Here is a 15,670-nt window from a genome sequence, read left to right on the forward strand (position 1 = left end):
AGGTCAGGAAGAAAGGCAGTAGCTGTGAGAACCAATTTATGAATGTCAGCCTTCATCTTTCCTGGCAAGAGGGAGACATTCCTAATGATTCTGGTTTTCACACAGATTGCTTACCTGTCTGGGATTCTTTGTGGGTGGTAATGAGGAGGGAAAAAAAAAAACAAAACAAAAAGGCAAGCACAACAAGGTGTACACTGCACTTTTGATTTGCACTGCCAGTAGTGAGGCAGAGCAGGAGAACTGAGCTAAAATGTTGAGTTGACATGTTTTTAATCCATATTGACCTTTTCCCACTTTGCCTTTTCAACTGTAATTTACAGGTACACATGAAAGCTCAAAAAACAAGCAAAGAGCAGCAGCTTGATATAATGAACAAACATTACAAACAACTTGAGAGTCGCCTGGATGAAATGCTTTCTAGAATTGCTAAGGAAACTGAGGAAATCAAGGACTTGGAGCAACAGCTCACTGATGGTAATTTTCTCTTTTTCATCTTGGAGTATCTCTTGTATTTTGCATAACATCACAACTGAATTGAAGATCCAACCTTATGTATATTGGTCACCCTTGCCTACTCATAGAATCATAGAATGGTAAGGTTGGAAGGGGCCTCTGAAGATCATCTAGTCCACCCCTCAGCATAGCCGCATACGGGCATTGAACCCACGACCTTGGCATTAGCAACACCACGCTCTAACCAACTGAACTTTGGCTTAAATGATGCACAAAATGCTTAGGAAAAAAATTGAAAAATATTCCTAGATCTAAAAGGAAAAAGGTACAGTAATCTTCAGTGATTTTTCTAATTTATTTATCTCACTGTGAATGGTTAGGGGAGAGTGACATGTTAGTTTAAAAACAACAAGAGAAAAAATTGCTGTGATTAAAGGACTGTTTTGTTGCTGTGGGAGATCAAAAAGTCAGGACTTGAAGGCCCTTGATCAAGTCTGAGCTGAGTGTTTTTTTGGTTATTTAACATATCTTTCTGGTGTGCAATTTTGTTACTGCAGGAGAGGAGAGACTATTCTGCTCTTTATTGTATGAGTGAAGTGTTAATGGTCTAATGCCATTATGATGTTGTCTTCTTGCCTCTACTTCAGGCGGTAGCTTAAAATGTGTTCGTGTCCCTATCAGAAATGCTAAAGAATAGTTATACAGCTAGCACTTAGGTGGATTGTTAAGAGATTCACCATATCATTTTAACCTGCATAGAGGTGTCTTTTACGTGCATCAATTTGGTCCTCTTAAGTTTTCAAAACTGACTTAAGAAATATAGTTCATTGACTTTATTATATATAAAGTTACTTTCATATAAAATTCATATATGCATACCTACATGCACACACATACACACACATATATGTATATGTATGTGTACATATATATGTATCTCCCCCAGGTCCACCGTGTGTATATTTAGCTTTTAAAACAATTTTCTCTCATGCAAATTCAGGCAATCTGATTTAGTTACATTCATAGAATCGTAGAATTGTTAAGGTTGGAAGGGACCTCTGGAGATCATCTAGTCCAACCCCCAAAAAAGTAGCCCATACAGAGATCGAACTGACGACCTTGGCATTATTAGCACCATGCTCTAACCAACTGAGCTTAGGGTTTTCAATTGAAACAATTGCTTCAATTAACTTACTAAAATTAATTTAGTTGTAAGGGTAGCAAATGTCATATTTTTGGTGGGTTGCGAGGAAGAGAAACACAAGGGACAAAGAACTGGAGATGGGGAGGGTGACTTTTTTATGGGGAAATTATGGAAATAATATAAATTAGGAGACTTCCTACACCTATTTTATATCTAGCATTATTGAAGTTCTCTAGTGGTCAGGTCAGTATGGTAATAAGCAAATCCTGTGTTCTAGCCTTTAAAACCTGGTACAAGTATTTTTTTGGTTGAACACTAGTTACTTGTTTTTATTGCATATTCTAATAGTACAGCTTAAAAAGGTTGAAAATGGCAATTTTGTTTGTCTTGTAAGTAGCTGTAAATTATTGACTATGTTGGATTTATTTTGAATTTCTGCAGGTCAAATAGCAACAAATGAAGCCCTCAAAAGGGATTTAGAAGGTATTATCATTGGATTACAAGAATACCTTGCAAGTGTGAAGGGTCAGGCAAAACAGGCCAGTGATGAATGTAAGGAATTGCAAAAGGATAAGGAATCTTTGTTACAGAGACTGGCAGAGCTAGAGGAGGAAAGAAACAACCTGAAAATAGTTGCCATGGATGCAGAAAATATGAGAAAAGTAAGGCTTAATACTGTGTTTCTTATCAAATTCTGATATCTAAAAATAAATTTGAAAACGTAGGTAAATGACAGAACTGGGAATGACAGACCTCAGTTCCTTGGACAAAACTATTTTCTGATATTGTAACTTCCGTCCTATTAAGAACAGACTTTGGTCTTTAAAACCAGAAGCACACACTAAACGTGTACTTCATAGAAGATCTCTCAGGAGGGAAGCCATTATCTTCCAAGACTGACTAAAAATGGGTTTGCAGTCAGCGTCTTAGTGAATTGCATTAGTGATAATTAGTGACTAGTCCAACATGTGCATATTATTCCTTCCATCTCTCCTATTGCCCAGTTGTTTAAAGAGCTGTCTTATACTGATGAATTTTATTAAACCTTTAAAACAGAGACAAATGTATATCACTCTAGATGCATGTTGCTAATTTGTGTAAATTTTCTACAAAGTCTGTCACAACAGCATCATTGACCTGACCTTAGTATGTTTGTTTTATGGTTAGTGATTAGGAGTAGTGTCTTGATTTTGATCCACTGGTTGTCACATTAACTATCAGTTCTTGAGGAACAGAGCAAGAGAGGCAATGTACTCAAGAAATCCTGGCTGCCCTGTGTATATGTTTCTGATATGAATGTAAAATTTTAGGAAATTGCAATGCTGGAAGGTGTACTCCAAGAGCAACGAGAAATAAATGAATCACTTAGAGACGCACAAGGGGACATCAGTGCCTATGAGGCTGAACTGGAAGCCCAGTTAAGAGACAGAGACACTGAAGCCAATCAGCAAAAGGAAGAGTTGGAAAGACTAAAGCAACGTAGCCAGGTAAGAATAGGATTCCTATGCTGTCAAAGGGATAATCAAGCTGGAAGAAGTGGGGGAGGGGGGGGGAAGCTTCCCTCCATACAATGTCTGTAACATTGACTTAATGGAAAGTAGTATCAGCTTATTAGGATTTATAACTTTGGATTCAAAACAAGGTGCAGTTCAATTAAGGGCTCTCTGTAGGGAATATTCACCCTATTTGAACAAAAATAATAATTAGTGTGTTTCTGGAAAGAGAGGACTGCACACACATGGAAGAAGTGACACAGAACTATGAAATGTAGCAAGAGAAAGACAAAGTTTACATTTGTTGCTTTTTGTAATAGAAATTGAGGTTTATAGTAAATCTTTCATTTTGTACATAAAGTAGTAGCCTTCTGCTAGGGAAGAACAGTGTGTTTTTAATTTGTGCATTCCTGTTTTATCTTACTGTTGGGGATCCTTATTTGGATGTACCATAACCAGTATTTTGGTTCAGCTTCCATTCACTTGTGCATTCATCAGAAATGAAGGTGGTGGCTCTTTTGAGAGATTTGTTCCAGACTGCAGTAAAAAATGCAAATGCGAAAGTGTGTGTTCTTCTTTCTCTACCCCTTCCCCCCCCCCCAACCTCCAATAGTTGGTGTTTCTGGGAAAACTTAGAAGTTCTTTGTAAAACACTGATTAAAAAGTCTGTCAGTTTCCATATGGGTAGGATTAGAATGTATAACACCAGTCAGGATGGTGGTGTTTTTTTTTAAGAAATACAGCTGTCATGGTTTTTGGTGCTGGAGGTTTGGTGTTTTCTCTTGATTTTAGGGGAGTGCCTTTTAAAGGGGAGTTATCACGTTGTTATATTAAGAAATAGAGCTGTTTTCTGGGGAGTAATGGCGGTGTGGTTTGGGGCGAGAATTGGAGGAGAAAGGGTTAATTTGAAGTCTTTCTGTGTATGTAGATGGAACGATCAGCCCTGCAAGCTGAACTTGAAAAAGAAAGACAAGCATTAGAGAATGCTCTGACCAAAGCACAAATAGCAGAAGAGAAGGAAGAAGAAAACTATAAACTCCTTTCTCAGTTCAAACAATTGCAGGTTAAGTATTTATTGCCTTAACACTTACCTGATACATGATATTTCTCTACTCCTCTTAGGAATAAAGATTTTACAGGATTCCTTTTGAAACTTGTTTTGATATTCAGTAGTATTTATGACTCTTACTTACTTACTTCTCTTGTCCAGGGACCCTACACCGTTGTCATGTTTCTGTCTATTTTATGCATTTGGATTGACCTTTGAAATAACTTAAGAGTTGCTCAGTTTTATTGCAGAGGAATAGATAAATCATTTAATTAAATCTTAATTCCACAAACCTCATCCAGTGCATGTCAGTAAGAAAGTTATTTGGATATAGAACCAAAAACTGGTTCAAGGCCTAAAGCAAACTTCTATTTCATCTGCTTAAAGCTGTAATCCTGAGAAATCTTGCTCAGTTGCCATGAAACAATAATGGCACCCAAGTACAACAGACAACACAGCCTGTGCTTCTTAAACTCTTTGGACATTTGAACTGCATATTTATACAGAAACACCTCTATTTTTGATAATTGTCACAGATCAGTGCCTTACCTTGGGATTAGAAACTGAGCATTCTTCTTGCCTCTTCTGAGAGGGTCAGTCAACAAGATTTTTATAGGCAAGTTTAATACACTGGGATCAGGATCTTCACAATAGGACTGGTAGAGGAGCCCCTTCTGTAAAGCATCTGAATGATTAGAGCATTTTCCCTCATTGGGGAAGTCTGGTTTCAGTCCTTCTTTGGACATCAAATTCATTTTTTCCCATCTCATGTACTCCCTTACCAGAGGATGTCCTTACCACTAGTTTATAAAGGATCTTCACTAGATATTAGCACTATTATTTTTGCTGAAGCTTGCCAATGTGCAGAAAAGAATTCAACATTAATAGAGCCAGGACAAGTATCACTTTTTGGTGTAGTGTCCCTGATTGCTCAGTTCCTTAATGGATGGATAGTGTAACAACAGGCTTGTATGTCTCACTGGGCTTTGTGTATATAAAGACATTATTTAACTGATGTAAGGAAAAAAATAAGGTCATTTCTGATGGGCACTCAAATACTTCTCAACATAGAGGAAACAGCAAGGCAAAGATGGGTAAGGGTGTTCCTCTTCTGTTACTGATACTGTGTGTTTACATTGGAAAAATTCTTGTTGGACTCTAATGGTGGAATTTTTAACACTGAAATCTGTGGGGTGTGTTTTTTGTTTTGTTTCCTTAGGGAGACAATAACGTCCTGAAACAACAGCTTCAAGATCTTCAAAATCAGCTAAACCATGCAGTTAGTAACTTAATTCATCCTGAGGAAGTTCTAGCTCGTATAAACGAACTCAAACAAAAGCTTCAGACAGGAGTTGGAGAGATTAAGTGAGTAAAAACCTTACAAACAGTATTGGATTTGTGCACATGAATTCAGTAAGTATATAAAAGTAGTAGCATATATTTGCTGCATCCCACTGAGTGCAGCTTCGGGCAACTCAAATACGACTTCTAGCACTGTATAGTTAATTAAGAGAGCATCACCTGAGCTCACTAATTATATTACTGAGAGAAATATACATTTCTCCTGGGTTTCACTACCAGGGAGACAGGGCACTGCTTTCTTTTCTTTTTTTTTTTTCTTCTTTTTTTTTCCTTCTTCCTCTCTAGCCACAAAGAATGGAAATAAAAAAAGAAAGAATGGAATAAACAGAGTCAGAGAGAGGCCTTTCTGTGCAATGTAAACTGTTTGGTGCTGCACTTGAGCTCATTCATACAGGATGTCTTAAACCCTTGCACTAACACATCAGGTTTTATTATTTATTTTCTGTTATCACTATTTTCTGTTTTGGAACATGGATTGTTTTTCTTTCAGATGTCATAATTCAGCCGATGTTTTAGGAAAAAGCCTTGCAAATTTGCAGAAGGAATTTAATAACATCCTCGCCGATGCACAGAGAGAAAGAGAGAAAGCATGGGCTAGAGAGAGAAAATTGCAGGAAGAAATGGTATCTCAACAGGATAAGCTGGAAGATGTACAGGAAAAATATAGACAGGCACGTAAAAAACTACAAAAGCAAGAGTAAGACAACTTCAGCTTAGTCAAAAAAATGTAACTTGCAATGTGAGGATTGAGTTTTAAATCATACATGATTTTTTGCTTCCCTCCATCTGTCAGAGAAGTATAATTTTACTAAAAGTGAGCAAAATAGAACACACTTCCTTGTCAGAAATTGATTTGGCAACTTGCGTCACAGCAGGACAAAGTTACTCATGATTAGAACAGGAATAATAATCAGCATTAGAGTTTTTGTTGTTGCTTTGTTTTGTTTTTTCCTGTTCACAAAGTTGTATCATATAATAGCTACATGATAAAGAAACTATTATAAACAGGCAAAAGCTTTTGAAAAAGAACAAATAATTGATGACTTACTGTGTATACTGTGAAATTCTGGCTAAAGTGGTGAAATGAATACATGGGTCAATCTCACTTTCTTTTGATAAGTTTTGTTGTCGTTCACAGGCTTCTGACAGTATTTTTAAGACAAAAAAATTAAAATGCATGTTCATATTTCTGATTATGGTGTAAATCAGATATTCTGATAGATAAGAAATATGCTTCTTTGTAACTTTTCATAGCCTTTTGGGCATTTGTTATATAAAGCTTGCACAAGAATTCTGCTTCAAAGAGAAAAATTTTATGTGCATTAAAACTTACAGGATCAATCTGGGCTTCAGGGTAACAAGGAGAGACACTTACTGGTGTTTATGTAACAACTGTGAAGTTGTGATTTTTTTTTCTTTAATAATTCTTATGATTTCTGCCTGGTTATTTGGTGAATTAGAATTTTGACTCAATTATATATCTCATAGGCCACAAAGAGAGCCTAAGTATAGAGAGAAAAATAAATATAGCTAGAAATACAAATATAGCCAGAAACCTTCTCAGAAATTCATAATGCATATTGTTACTAAAATAACATGGACACTTATAAAATATAATTGTTAAATTGGCAAAACAGTTCTTTTTCCCTTCTCTTTTGTTACCAAATATGTTGGTAATTGCATTTTTCAAGCTGTTCATTGTAATTTATGTCAATTATAGGTTAAATCTGAAAACAGGCAGAATGAGAACAAGGTCCAGCAGTTAGAAAATGAAATTCAACATTTACATGAAAAAATAAAGGGCATGGAAGAAATTCAGGGCCTTGCTGATCAACAGCTCCAAGAAGCAGATGAGGAAAAAGAGACTATTCTTGCGCAACTGGAAGACTTAGAGAAAAAGGTAGGAATGAGTAAGAACAAGATCACACACTGCATTTGATTGCTCAGGAAAAGAAGATTCTAAGGCTTTTAAATTGTTTTGCTTTCAAAGACCTAGATCAAATACAGAAGGAACTCAGAAGGCTAAATGTATTTTTTTTTCCTTGCCTAAATTTTATTGGTCATCTTGTGTTTTTTAATTATTTTTTTTTTCTGACTTTTTATGCACACAATATAAAATGAGGTGTAATGTCTGGAAAAAAGTCATACCAAGAGTAAATCTTTCTCTTACATTGCTTTTTACTTAAAACCTATCATAAAACCTATTGTTTTCCTGGTTTCAGAAAAAAATAGATGATGCCAGGGCAGAAATGCAATTTGTCAGTCTAGACAAAGAACTGAAGAAATTAAAGAGAGCGATCATAACTTCGGATAAACTGGCAGCCACAGAGCTCTCCATTGCTAAAAATCAGCTAAAGGCTCTTCATGGTACTGTTCTCAGAATTAATCAGGAACGGGCTGAGGTAAATCAGTAGAATGATAATTAATTGCTTGTTTTTAATAAAGCAGTGCTTTCTGATGACCATTTGTAATGTGGGCAGTGCTGGTATTGCCTTTTAAATTCAACTTGAAGTCTTTATTCTGAACTATCTTGCTACACAGGAGCTTTTGCCTTGGAAGATGTCTTATTTTGAAATACATAGATAAGAGCCTGAAAAAATTAGGGTTGGACAGACTGTCTTGCTGTGTTTTAGAACGTGGGATAAAGGCAAGTTTATTCTTTTATCAGTTGAAAACAGACAGTAAATGATCTATTGTTACCTAAGACAGAAAAGCAAAAGAAGAAAATATGGAATTTTTTTCTTAACTCTTAAGTTTTTAAAACTGAGAATCATTCCTGGCTATATACCAACATATACTCTCTAGAAATACTGTAAAGCTAAAGGAGGAAATGATATCTCTTGTAAACGGTATGTATTTTTTACCAGTTTCTTGAATCCCAGAACAGGCTAGTGCTGCTGATGCTTAATAGTCTGCTTTTCACAAAGGTGCATGAGACACCTGCAAGCCTGTGAAGTATTGCAAACTAAAGCCCAAATTCAAATTTCAATTATAGGAGTTCGAGGAAGCTGAAGAGTTCTATATTCAGGCAGCTCAGGCAGCTCGAGATCTTGCCCGAGCAGAAGCAGAAATAGAATTGTTACAACAACTCCTGAAAGACAAGGAAGAACAAGTAAGTTGTGGTGATGTTTGCTCCACACTGTAAGAGAAGGATAAAATACTTAGAGATAAAATACATAGGGACAGTGCTTCAGTTGCTTTCTGAAACTGTCAAATTTGGCAATTTAAACACTTAGGGTTTTTGTCCCCCATTTTTTCAGGCTTTCCCAAGTCATAATGTCTTCTTCCCCTCAAAGGACAAAACAGAAACCCCTTGCTGACAGAGGCAGCTGCTTTTAAGTAAAATGATCACCTGCTGACTTAAACAGGTGCAACCACAAGAAGACTTATAAGATTTAGTCATTTGAAGGGGTGGGAAGAATGATTTTGTTAAATCAAAATGGTTGTGTGCTTTTTTTTTTCCCCTCCCTACTAAGCATTTTTGTAGTAATAGATAGGCCTGTTCAGAAGAAGTTCTAGCATAGTCTGGTTTCCACAGAAGTGCTTTGATTTTAAACTTACATTTTAAATAGTGTCAGCATGAAATGGGAAAAGCCAGTGATAAGACTGAGTCAATCTCTGAGAAGTTTGAAATTGATAAATTAAATGGAGCTATGAAGCAACAGAAAGCAGAAATTGACCGTTTAAGGTGGTTGCTGGACAACATCAGGACAGGTAATGTGCTGCTTCTCTCTCTCTTTCTTGAAGTTAGGCATAAATACAGAGGAATTCACCTTCTTTGCCATATTTCTCACTGTTTGCTCCATAACTTTAAGAAGCTTTCCAGAGCTCTGATAAAAGTTTATTCTAGGAATTGTAATTGTAGGAATAAACTGTTATATCTTCCTGGACTGTTCCTGTACGTCCTGGGGTTCTATGTGTAAAGTTGTTTACTGTTTAGTAGTGTGTATTTTCCAAGTGCTCTGAACCATTGTCAGAGAGCTATTGAAAAGTAAGGAAAAAACATAAGGCACCTGTAGCATGAACTGAGTGTATTTTTTTTTCCTTTTTTTTTTTTTTTTTTTTGTACTATTTCAGATTAACAGTATAACAATGAGGAAAAGCTTTAAATTGCCATTTTAGTTAAAGCCAAATGCAATATTTATGACATAATTATTTCCCATATGTTCTTATAAAACCATGTAATTAATGTACAGGTAACAAGGATGAAATTGATAACTTACAAGATGAAATTGCAGCACTCAGAAATGTACTTTCTTACCAGAATGATTACATCACTAGTATAACAGATCCATTCAAAAGAAGGGGATACTGGTATTACGTGCCATCATCACAGGTGAGAAATTAAAATCTATTATGTGGAGAAGAATTTGATATGGGAAAGTACACTATAAACTTGCTAGATTTGGGGGAACTAAAGAGAAAACATTGGCGGCTGGCATAGATGAAGAGGAAATAATGAAACAGTACAAGTACAAATATGTTCCCTGATAAAGCCTTTGCAGGGTCCTGTAATAATAGAAGTCTGATATATGTATACAGATTGGAGAAACTACACAAAATAAAGTGTTGTAAAATCATTTAGGAAAAAATTTAAGTAAAAAAGGGACAGCAAGGAGAGTTATGTTGTTTATGTTCAATAAGTCTGTATTTTTGAGTGCTCTTTCTTCCCTAACATAGACAATAGGCATTGTAATAGGCCAGAAAAGAGCCCAGTATGATAAGAGTTCTTGCACTTTTTAAATTTTTTATTTCTCCTTAACACAGGACAGACTTTCTCTAAAGGTTATTATGTATTGCTTGATGATACGGGATCTCCAAACAGTGATTGTGTGAACTTCAGAGAAAAATTGTTCATCTGTATGTAATGATCTTTTTAACGCAGCATAATGCTTGGGAATGAGAGAAGACACAGTGTTAACTAGCCTGTTTTTGGAAAACCAGTGTTTGGAATGTCTAGAACAATATATTTACTTTGTATTGTTATTTCTAGTATACAGGGTGTCATATTGATGTGTACTCTCTTTTCTTCAGGCCTCAACTCCTGCTTCTCACAGCACAAAAGATTCTGGAGTTGGTTTACTGTGTTCTGGCACATCCCCACCCAAAAAAGGGCATGTTCAGAACAAGCAAATCAGGAAGGAAGACTTGCCTAGTCCAAAAGGATGTTGGATTTATTCACCAGTCAGAACCAGGTTGTACAAAACAAATTCTGCTAAAGGTAAGTCAGTCTCATGATCTCGGAAGGTTTAGGAACATACTAAACATAGATTTGAGTAGAGTTAATAGTGAATTTTCCTGGTATACCTGAGTAAATCATAACTGGTTGCTTAAACTAAATGAGTTCAACAATGTTTATTACATTTTTGTACATTACATAGTTAGAGAATGTGTTTTATTTTGAAATGTGCATTGTAAGAATATCTTTTATTTAAAAAGTGAAAAATAACTTTTTCTTTTTTGCCTAAAGAGAGAAGAGAGAAAGATGATGCTGGAAGAAATGAAGAAATTTATGCTTCAAAAGACCCTCCCTTTGTACCACCACCTGGTACAGTTATTTACACGGTCCTTCCAGATGGTGCCCCTGTACCTCAGGGAACTGTGGTTTATGGCCCTCCTCCTTCTGCACCAGCAAATGGAGGTTCAGTTGCTCCTGGAACAGTTATCTATGGCCCACCTCCTGTGGGAGCCCAGGTTGTTTGTGGCCCTCTTCCTGCTAATTTCTCTGTCCCACTCATTCCTGTTGGAGTGCTTCACTGCAATGTGCCTGAACATCATGAATTGGTAAGATACAGAGCTGTAGGCTGCAGATTTAACAACAGGGAATTGACTTATGAATGAGTGAGGAATACCTTTTAACATGTGCTTTCTCAAAAAACATCCTCACTTTCACAGATTCCATGTAAGGAGACAAAAGTTCCCAAAGAAGTCAAATTTAGGATTATGCTGAATCTTTCATAATCTAGTTTTGAAAAAGTCTCTTCTAGCAATCTCAAGATCTGGGATCTCAGAGTGCTTGCTAATGAGAATGCTTTATCTTTTAGTGTTAGTAGTCCAGTCTCTACTAGCTGTAGCTGCTGCTGCATCTGAAATATGCTATTTTGGAGGACTGAGGCAGAAAACTGGTCTTGATTTAACTATTGTATTTCCTGTACGTAGGAGAATGAAGTTTCCAGGCTAGAAGACATTGTGTATCATTTAAAGTCTCGGAAATATGGAGATAGATGGTCAGGGGAAGCTGTCCATGAATACAGGAAAGAGGTGGAAAAATTACATCAAAACATTGAAGATCTGGTACATGAAAGAGAGGAGCTGGAATGTGAAGTAGCAGAGCTACGAAGAGCAGCTCAGAAACATAACAGACGGAAGTAAGAACATTGTACTAGATTGCAGTTAAAATAAGCCTGTGGAAATTCCTAATAACTTTTTTTCCAATAACAGTCAATTTTGATATCTGTAAAGTTAATATTCAAATGTGAATAGTATACATAACAGACTAGCTTTAAGAGACTCCTAGGTCTCCAGCATTTTGTATTTTAATTCTGTTCTGTGGTATTTTTTTTCTTTTTTTTTTTTTTTTCCTCTTAACCTACTAGGGACTTTATTGACGGGCACACTGATAATCTAATAGCAGAATTACAGTTAGAAAAATCTCTTAAACATCATGAAGATGTTACAAGTGAAATTGAATGTATAGAGAAGACACTTCTGAAACGACGAGCAGAGCTTAGAGAAGCAGACAGGCTACTTGCAGAAGCTGAAATAGAACTTGAGAGCACACGGGGAAAGGTAAGTAATGCCACAACTCTTGAGTGCAGAAGGATTTCTGTTTTCTGTGTTACATTAAGATTGTTTTAGGCAGAGGAAATGTCTGTTTAAGGGAAAAGGCAGGCAGAGATCATTTAAAATTCTTAAGAGCTGCATGTTTGTGTGCAGAATTAAAAAAAATGTTTATAGCAAAGCTACTTTCCCTATCAATTTTTAATTTCAGTTAATTCTAGTGTACAAGACTGTTTTCTCTGGATAGGTGTTTCCCATTTTTTTTTTTTCTCCTTTTAAGTACCTTTCTTTGAAAATAAGCATTTGGATGACCTATGCTGGAAGGAAATGCTTCAATCCTTGCCAAAGAGAAGGAACCTTTTCTGTTGCAGGCAAGGAGAGAAGAAAAGGTTCCAGCTTGTTAGTATGCAGAGACAGGGCTCAGCTGGAATATTCAAGCAGCTATTGAATTCAAGCTGGGAGGAGGTCGTCTTTGGACAGCTAGCCTGCAGGTTATAGATATGGAAAGAGTAAGAGGATTGATGGGAATCTATTGTTTCAATAATCTTCAATTTTTGCTCTAGACCAAAGATACTATTCAAAAGTACAATCATGCGAAACAGCATTTGTTCCGTACTGAAACTGAGGCAGAGGAGCTAGAGCGAAGGGCTCAGGAAGTGGCTGTTAAACTTGTGAAAGCAGATCAGCAATTAAGGTACACTGTTTTGGGGGTCTTTTGTGAATTCGTATTGAATGGGTTTGAGGAGAAAAGCAATGTTTTTTCAAATACCAAGATACTGCTTTCAGAGAAGAAGAGCTGTAAAAATGTTAACCAAAAAAGCCATAAATGCTTCTTTAGGATATTACAGGCAGATACAAGGGATTTAGAACAGCATAAGATTGAACAAGAAGTTATCTTGAAGGAAATCAACAAAGTGGTGTCTGCAAGAGATTCTGAGTTCCAGTCATTAAACCAGAAGATAGAAATGCTGACTGAAAGGTATTTATTTTTAACTTACCTTAAGCACTTGCTGGAGAAAGACTTCTTCTGAACCATGCTTTTATCCTCACTGTTAGTCTTCAGAAACTTCAAGGAGATATTCAAGTTGCAGAAGGTAGTGAAGAACATCACCTCCAAGTCCTTAGAGAAGCAGAAAATATTCTTCAAGGCAAGAAAACTGAACTGGAAAGACTGAAAGATCAAGTAATGCATATTTAATTAACTCAAGACTTTTAGTTTTGTTAGTTTTCACCTGATTAGATGCTGAGAAGAGTCTTTTGTTCTAGACTGCCTTGTCTGAAGGATTTAATTCATAGGTTTATTTTTACTCTCTGTAATTTGACTTCTTGTTTTGTCTTGTAAAAAGTATGATTTCAGCCTTGCCAACACTTCTGCATAATAAATATTATTTCATGGTTCTCTTTGACAGTTCTTACCACATTTCAGAGTAAAAAGCTTAACACTGAGGTACAGGGCTGCAGTGTCCATGTCAGAACTTGGTCTGTAGTGCTGGTCTGTAGTGCTGGGCTTATTATACAGGCCTAGCAAATGAAGTCCATTGCTCTGGTGAGAGGCTTATGTGTATTAAACTTTTTTTAAAATTAGGAGGAGGAATCTCTCTGGCGGTGGGACAGTGTGTTATGAAGGAGGTTTGGATTTGTTTTATTTTTCTCCTACATAGCTATAGAAAAAGACTCCTAATGCTTGTTATGTTAAATTTCTATATTGTAGATTACTGCTCAGCAACAAGAGTTGCTTCTTCTGGAGCAACAGCTGAGTCAAAGAAAAGAGGAGCTGAATGTCCTTCAGGATTGTATTTCTCAAAAGAAAAGTGATCTTAAAGAAGCTCTTCGAGATGGGGAGACTGAAGCAAATGAAAAACGACGCCAAATAAGAGTAACTTTTCCAAATGAATTTTCAGTTCATTATACCTTGGTTAAGAATAGGAAAAGAATGGAAGAGAAGTATCAAAAAGATCCCACAAAAATTTTATAAATCAGTTTTGCTTTCTGCCACCTCTCTAAAACCCACTGAAAAAGGAGAACAAGAAAGTTTAAAGTCTTTGGTGTGCCTAAGAGCTTGACCAGATGCAGAATTAAGAGATAGAACCCTCTTGTTTCAATGATACTTGCAGAGCTGGTCCCTTGAGCACCTGAACAAAATTATATAAAGTAGAAGTCTCCAATGAATGTAGTTACAACTTACTGTTGCTGAGGCAAGCAGTTTTTAAAGAAAATCAGTTTGATCAGTTTGTGTAAGATGCAACAGAAGTGACATAAGCCAGCTGTTTTTCTCCTTCATTCTCATTTACTTCTTCAAAAGAGAGTCTACTCACTTTGTGGAAGAAAGATTTTACTTAATCCAGACTCTCAGCACTGAAATAATGAAGAATCAAGATTAACTGCTTTTTTTCCTTATTGTCTGGCTTTCTCTTTTAAGGCCTAGCTATGGTTCATTTGAAGGAATGTCATCAGTCAGGCTTATAGATCACAATCTTTACTAGCTTACTACTTCAGGTTGTCAGCATAAAAGGCTTTAAACTAAATATTGCATCATTTTTGTTTGTTTACACAATTAACTGTAACTATAAATCCTTTAATGAAAGTGATCATAGTGTTGACAATATGTTTATGTGTGTGTGTATATATATATGTGTGTGTGTGTATAAAATACAATTTTTAAAATTTATCTTACAAATTTTTAGGACTTAGGTTTAAAGAAAAACTGTATTTACAGGACAAAATAACAGCATTTGTTGTAACACTGGCATATTTACATAGGAAATAAGATCTCTTCTGGAAGAGCTGAATGTTGAGAGGAAAGAACTAGATGTCCAGATTAACGAGAAAAGAGCACAGCTTTTCTTCATAAAGAAGGATATTGGAAAAGAAGAGGAAAATCTTGAAGGAATACTTGGGCAAATTACCAAGCATAAGATGGGTATATTGTGGCTTTATTACATATTATTTTGTGCAGATCAAAAATAAATGCACTCTAAACTCTTAGTTATGTATCTGCAGCCTGCCTTTCCTCACTGCTTTTTAAATATTGTAAATGACTGCAGTGCAAGAGTGATTTCTGTAATTCTCATAGCTTGTAGAGAGCTGATTGGTGGTTCTTGCTTGTGCTGAGACTGTTCTATGCTGCTTTGTATTTGCAATTGCAATTTTTCATTCCACAGAGAAACATAAATCAGCAGTAGGAACTAACTGATCAACTGATCACACAACTGAGATGCACACTAGCACTATGTGGTTAGAAGACATTAGCCAGTTGTGCCACACTCACAGAAGAATTAAATATCTGGGTGCACAGGGGTACAGAGGAATCTTCTTAGAAGAAATTTTATGTTGTCGAATGGTAGAAAATACTGTCTTCTGTAGCTTGCAAATTACTTTCTCTGGAAATAC

At 36.2% G+C, this 15,670-nt stretch overlaps 1 protein-coding gene across 4 annotated transcripts in view; it reads left to right on the forward strand.

Annotated features, from left to right (window-relative positions):
- The window catches only part of CNTRL (centriolin), a 37,165-nt gene that overhangs the window by 11,916 nt on the left and 9,579 nt on the right, over positions 1–15,670 (forward strand). For all 4 annotated transcript variants that reach the window (XM_062591230.1, XM_062591232.1, XM_062591231.1 and 1 more), the window contains 20 exons: positions 321–474; positions 2,039–2,259; positions 2,908–3,084; positions 4,019–4,153; positions 5,358–5,503; positions 5,991–6,171; positions 7,221–7,400; positions 7,723–7,902; positions 8,496–8,612; positions 9,073–9,214; positions 9,697–9,836; positions 10,535–10,721; positions 10,971–11,284; positions 11,660–11,868; positions 12,097–12,289; positions 12,844–12,974; positions 13,119–13,259; positions 13,337–13,463; positions 13,992–14,156; positions 15,041–15,200. In XM_062591230.1, coding sequence (XP_062447214.1) covers positions 321–474; positions 2,039–2,259; positions 2,908–3,084; positions 4,019–4,153; positions 5,358–5,503; positions 5,991–6,171; positions 7,221–7,400; positions 7,723–7,902; positions 8,496–8,612; positions 9,073–9,214; positions 9,697–9,836; positions 10,535–10,721; positions 10,971–11,284; positions 11,660–11,868; positions 12,097–12,289; positions 12,844–12,974; positions 13,119–13,259; positions 13,337–13,463; positions 13,992–14,156; positions 15,041–15,200 — 3,400 coding nt within the window. The remainder of the gene's footprint in view (positions 1–320; positions 475–2,038; positions 2,260–2,907; positions 3,085–4,018; positions 4,154–5,357; positions 5,504–5,990; positions 6,172–7,220; positions 7,401–7,722; positions 7,903–8,495; positions 8,613–9,072; positions 9,215–9,696; positions 9,837–10,534; positions 10,722–10,970; positions 11,285–11,659; positions 11,869–12,096; positions 12,290–12,843; positions 12,975–13,118; positions 13,260–13,336; positions 13,464–13,991; positions 14,157–15,040; positions 15,201–15,670) is intronic.

This window comes from Rhea pennata, chromosome 18, assembly GCF_028389875.1.
Source record: "Rhea pennata isolate bPtePen1 chromosome 18, bPtePen1.pri, whole genome shotgun sequence".
Taxonomy (NCBI): domain Eukaryota; kingdom Metazoa; phylum Chordata; class Aves; order Rheiformes; family Rheidae; genus Rhea; species Rhea pennata.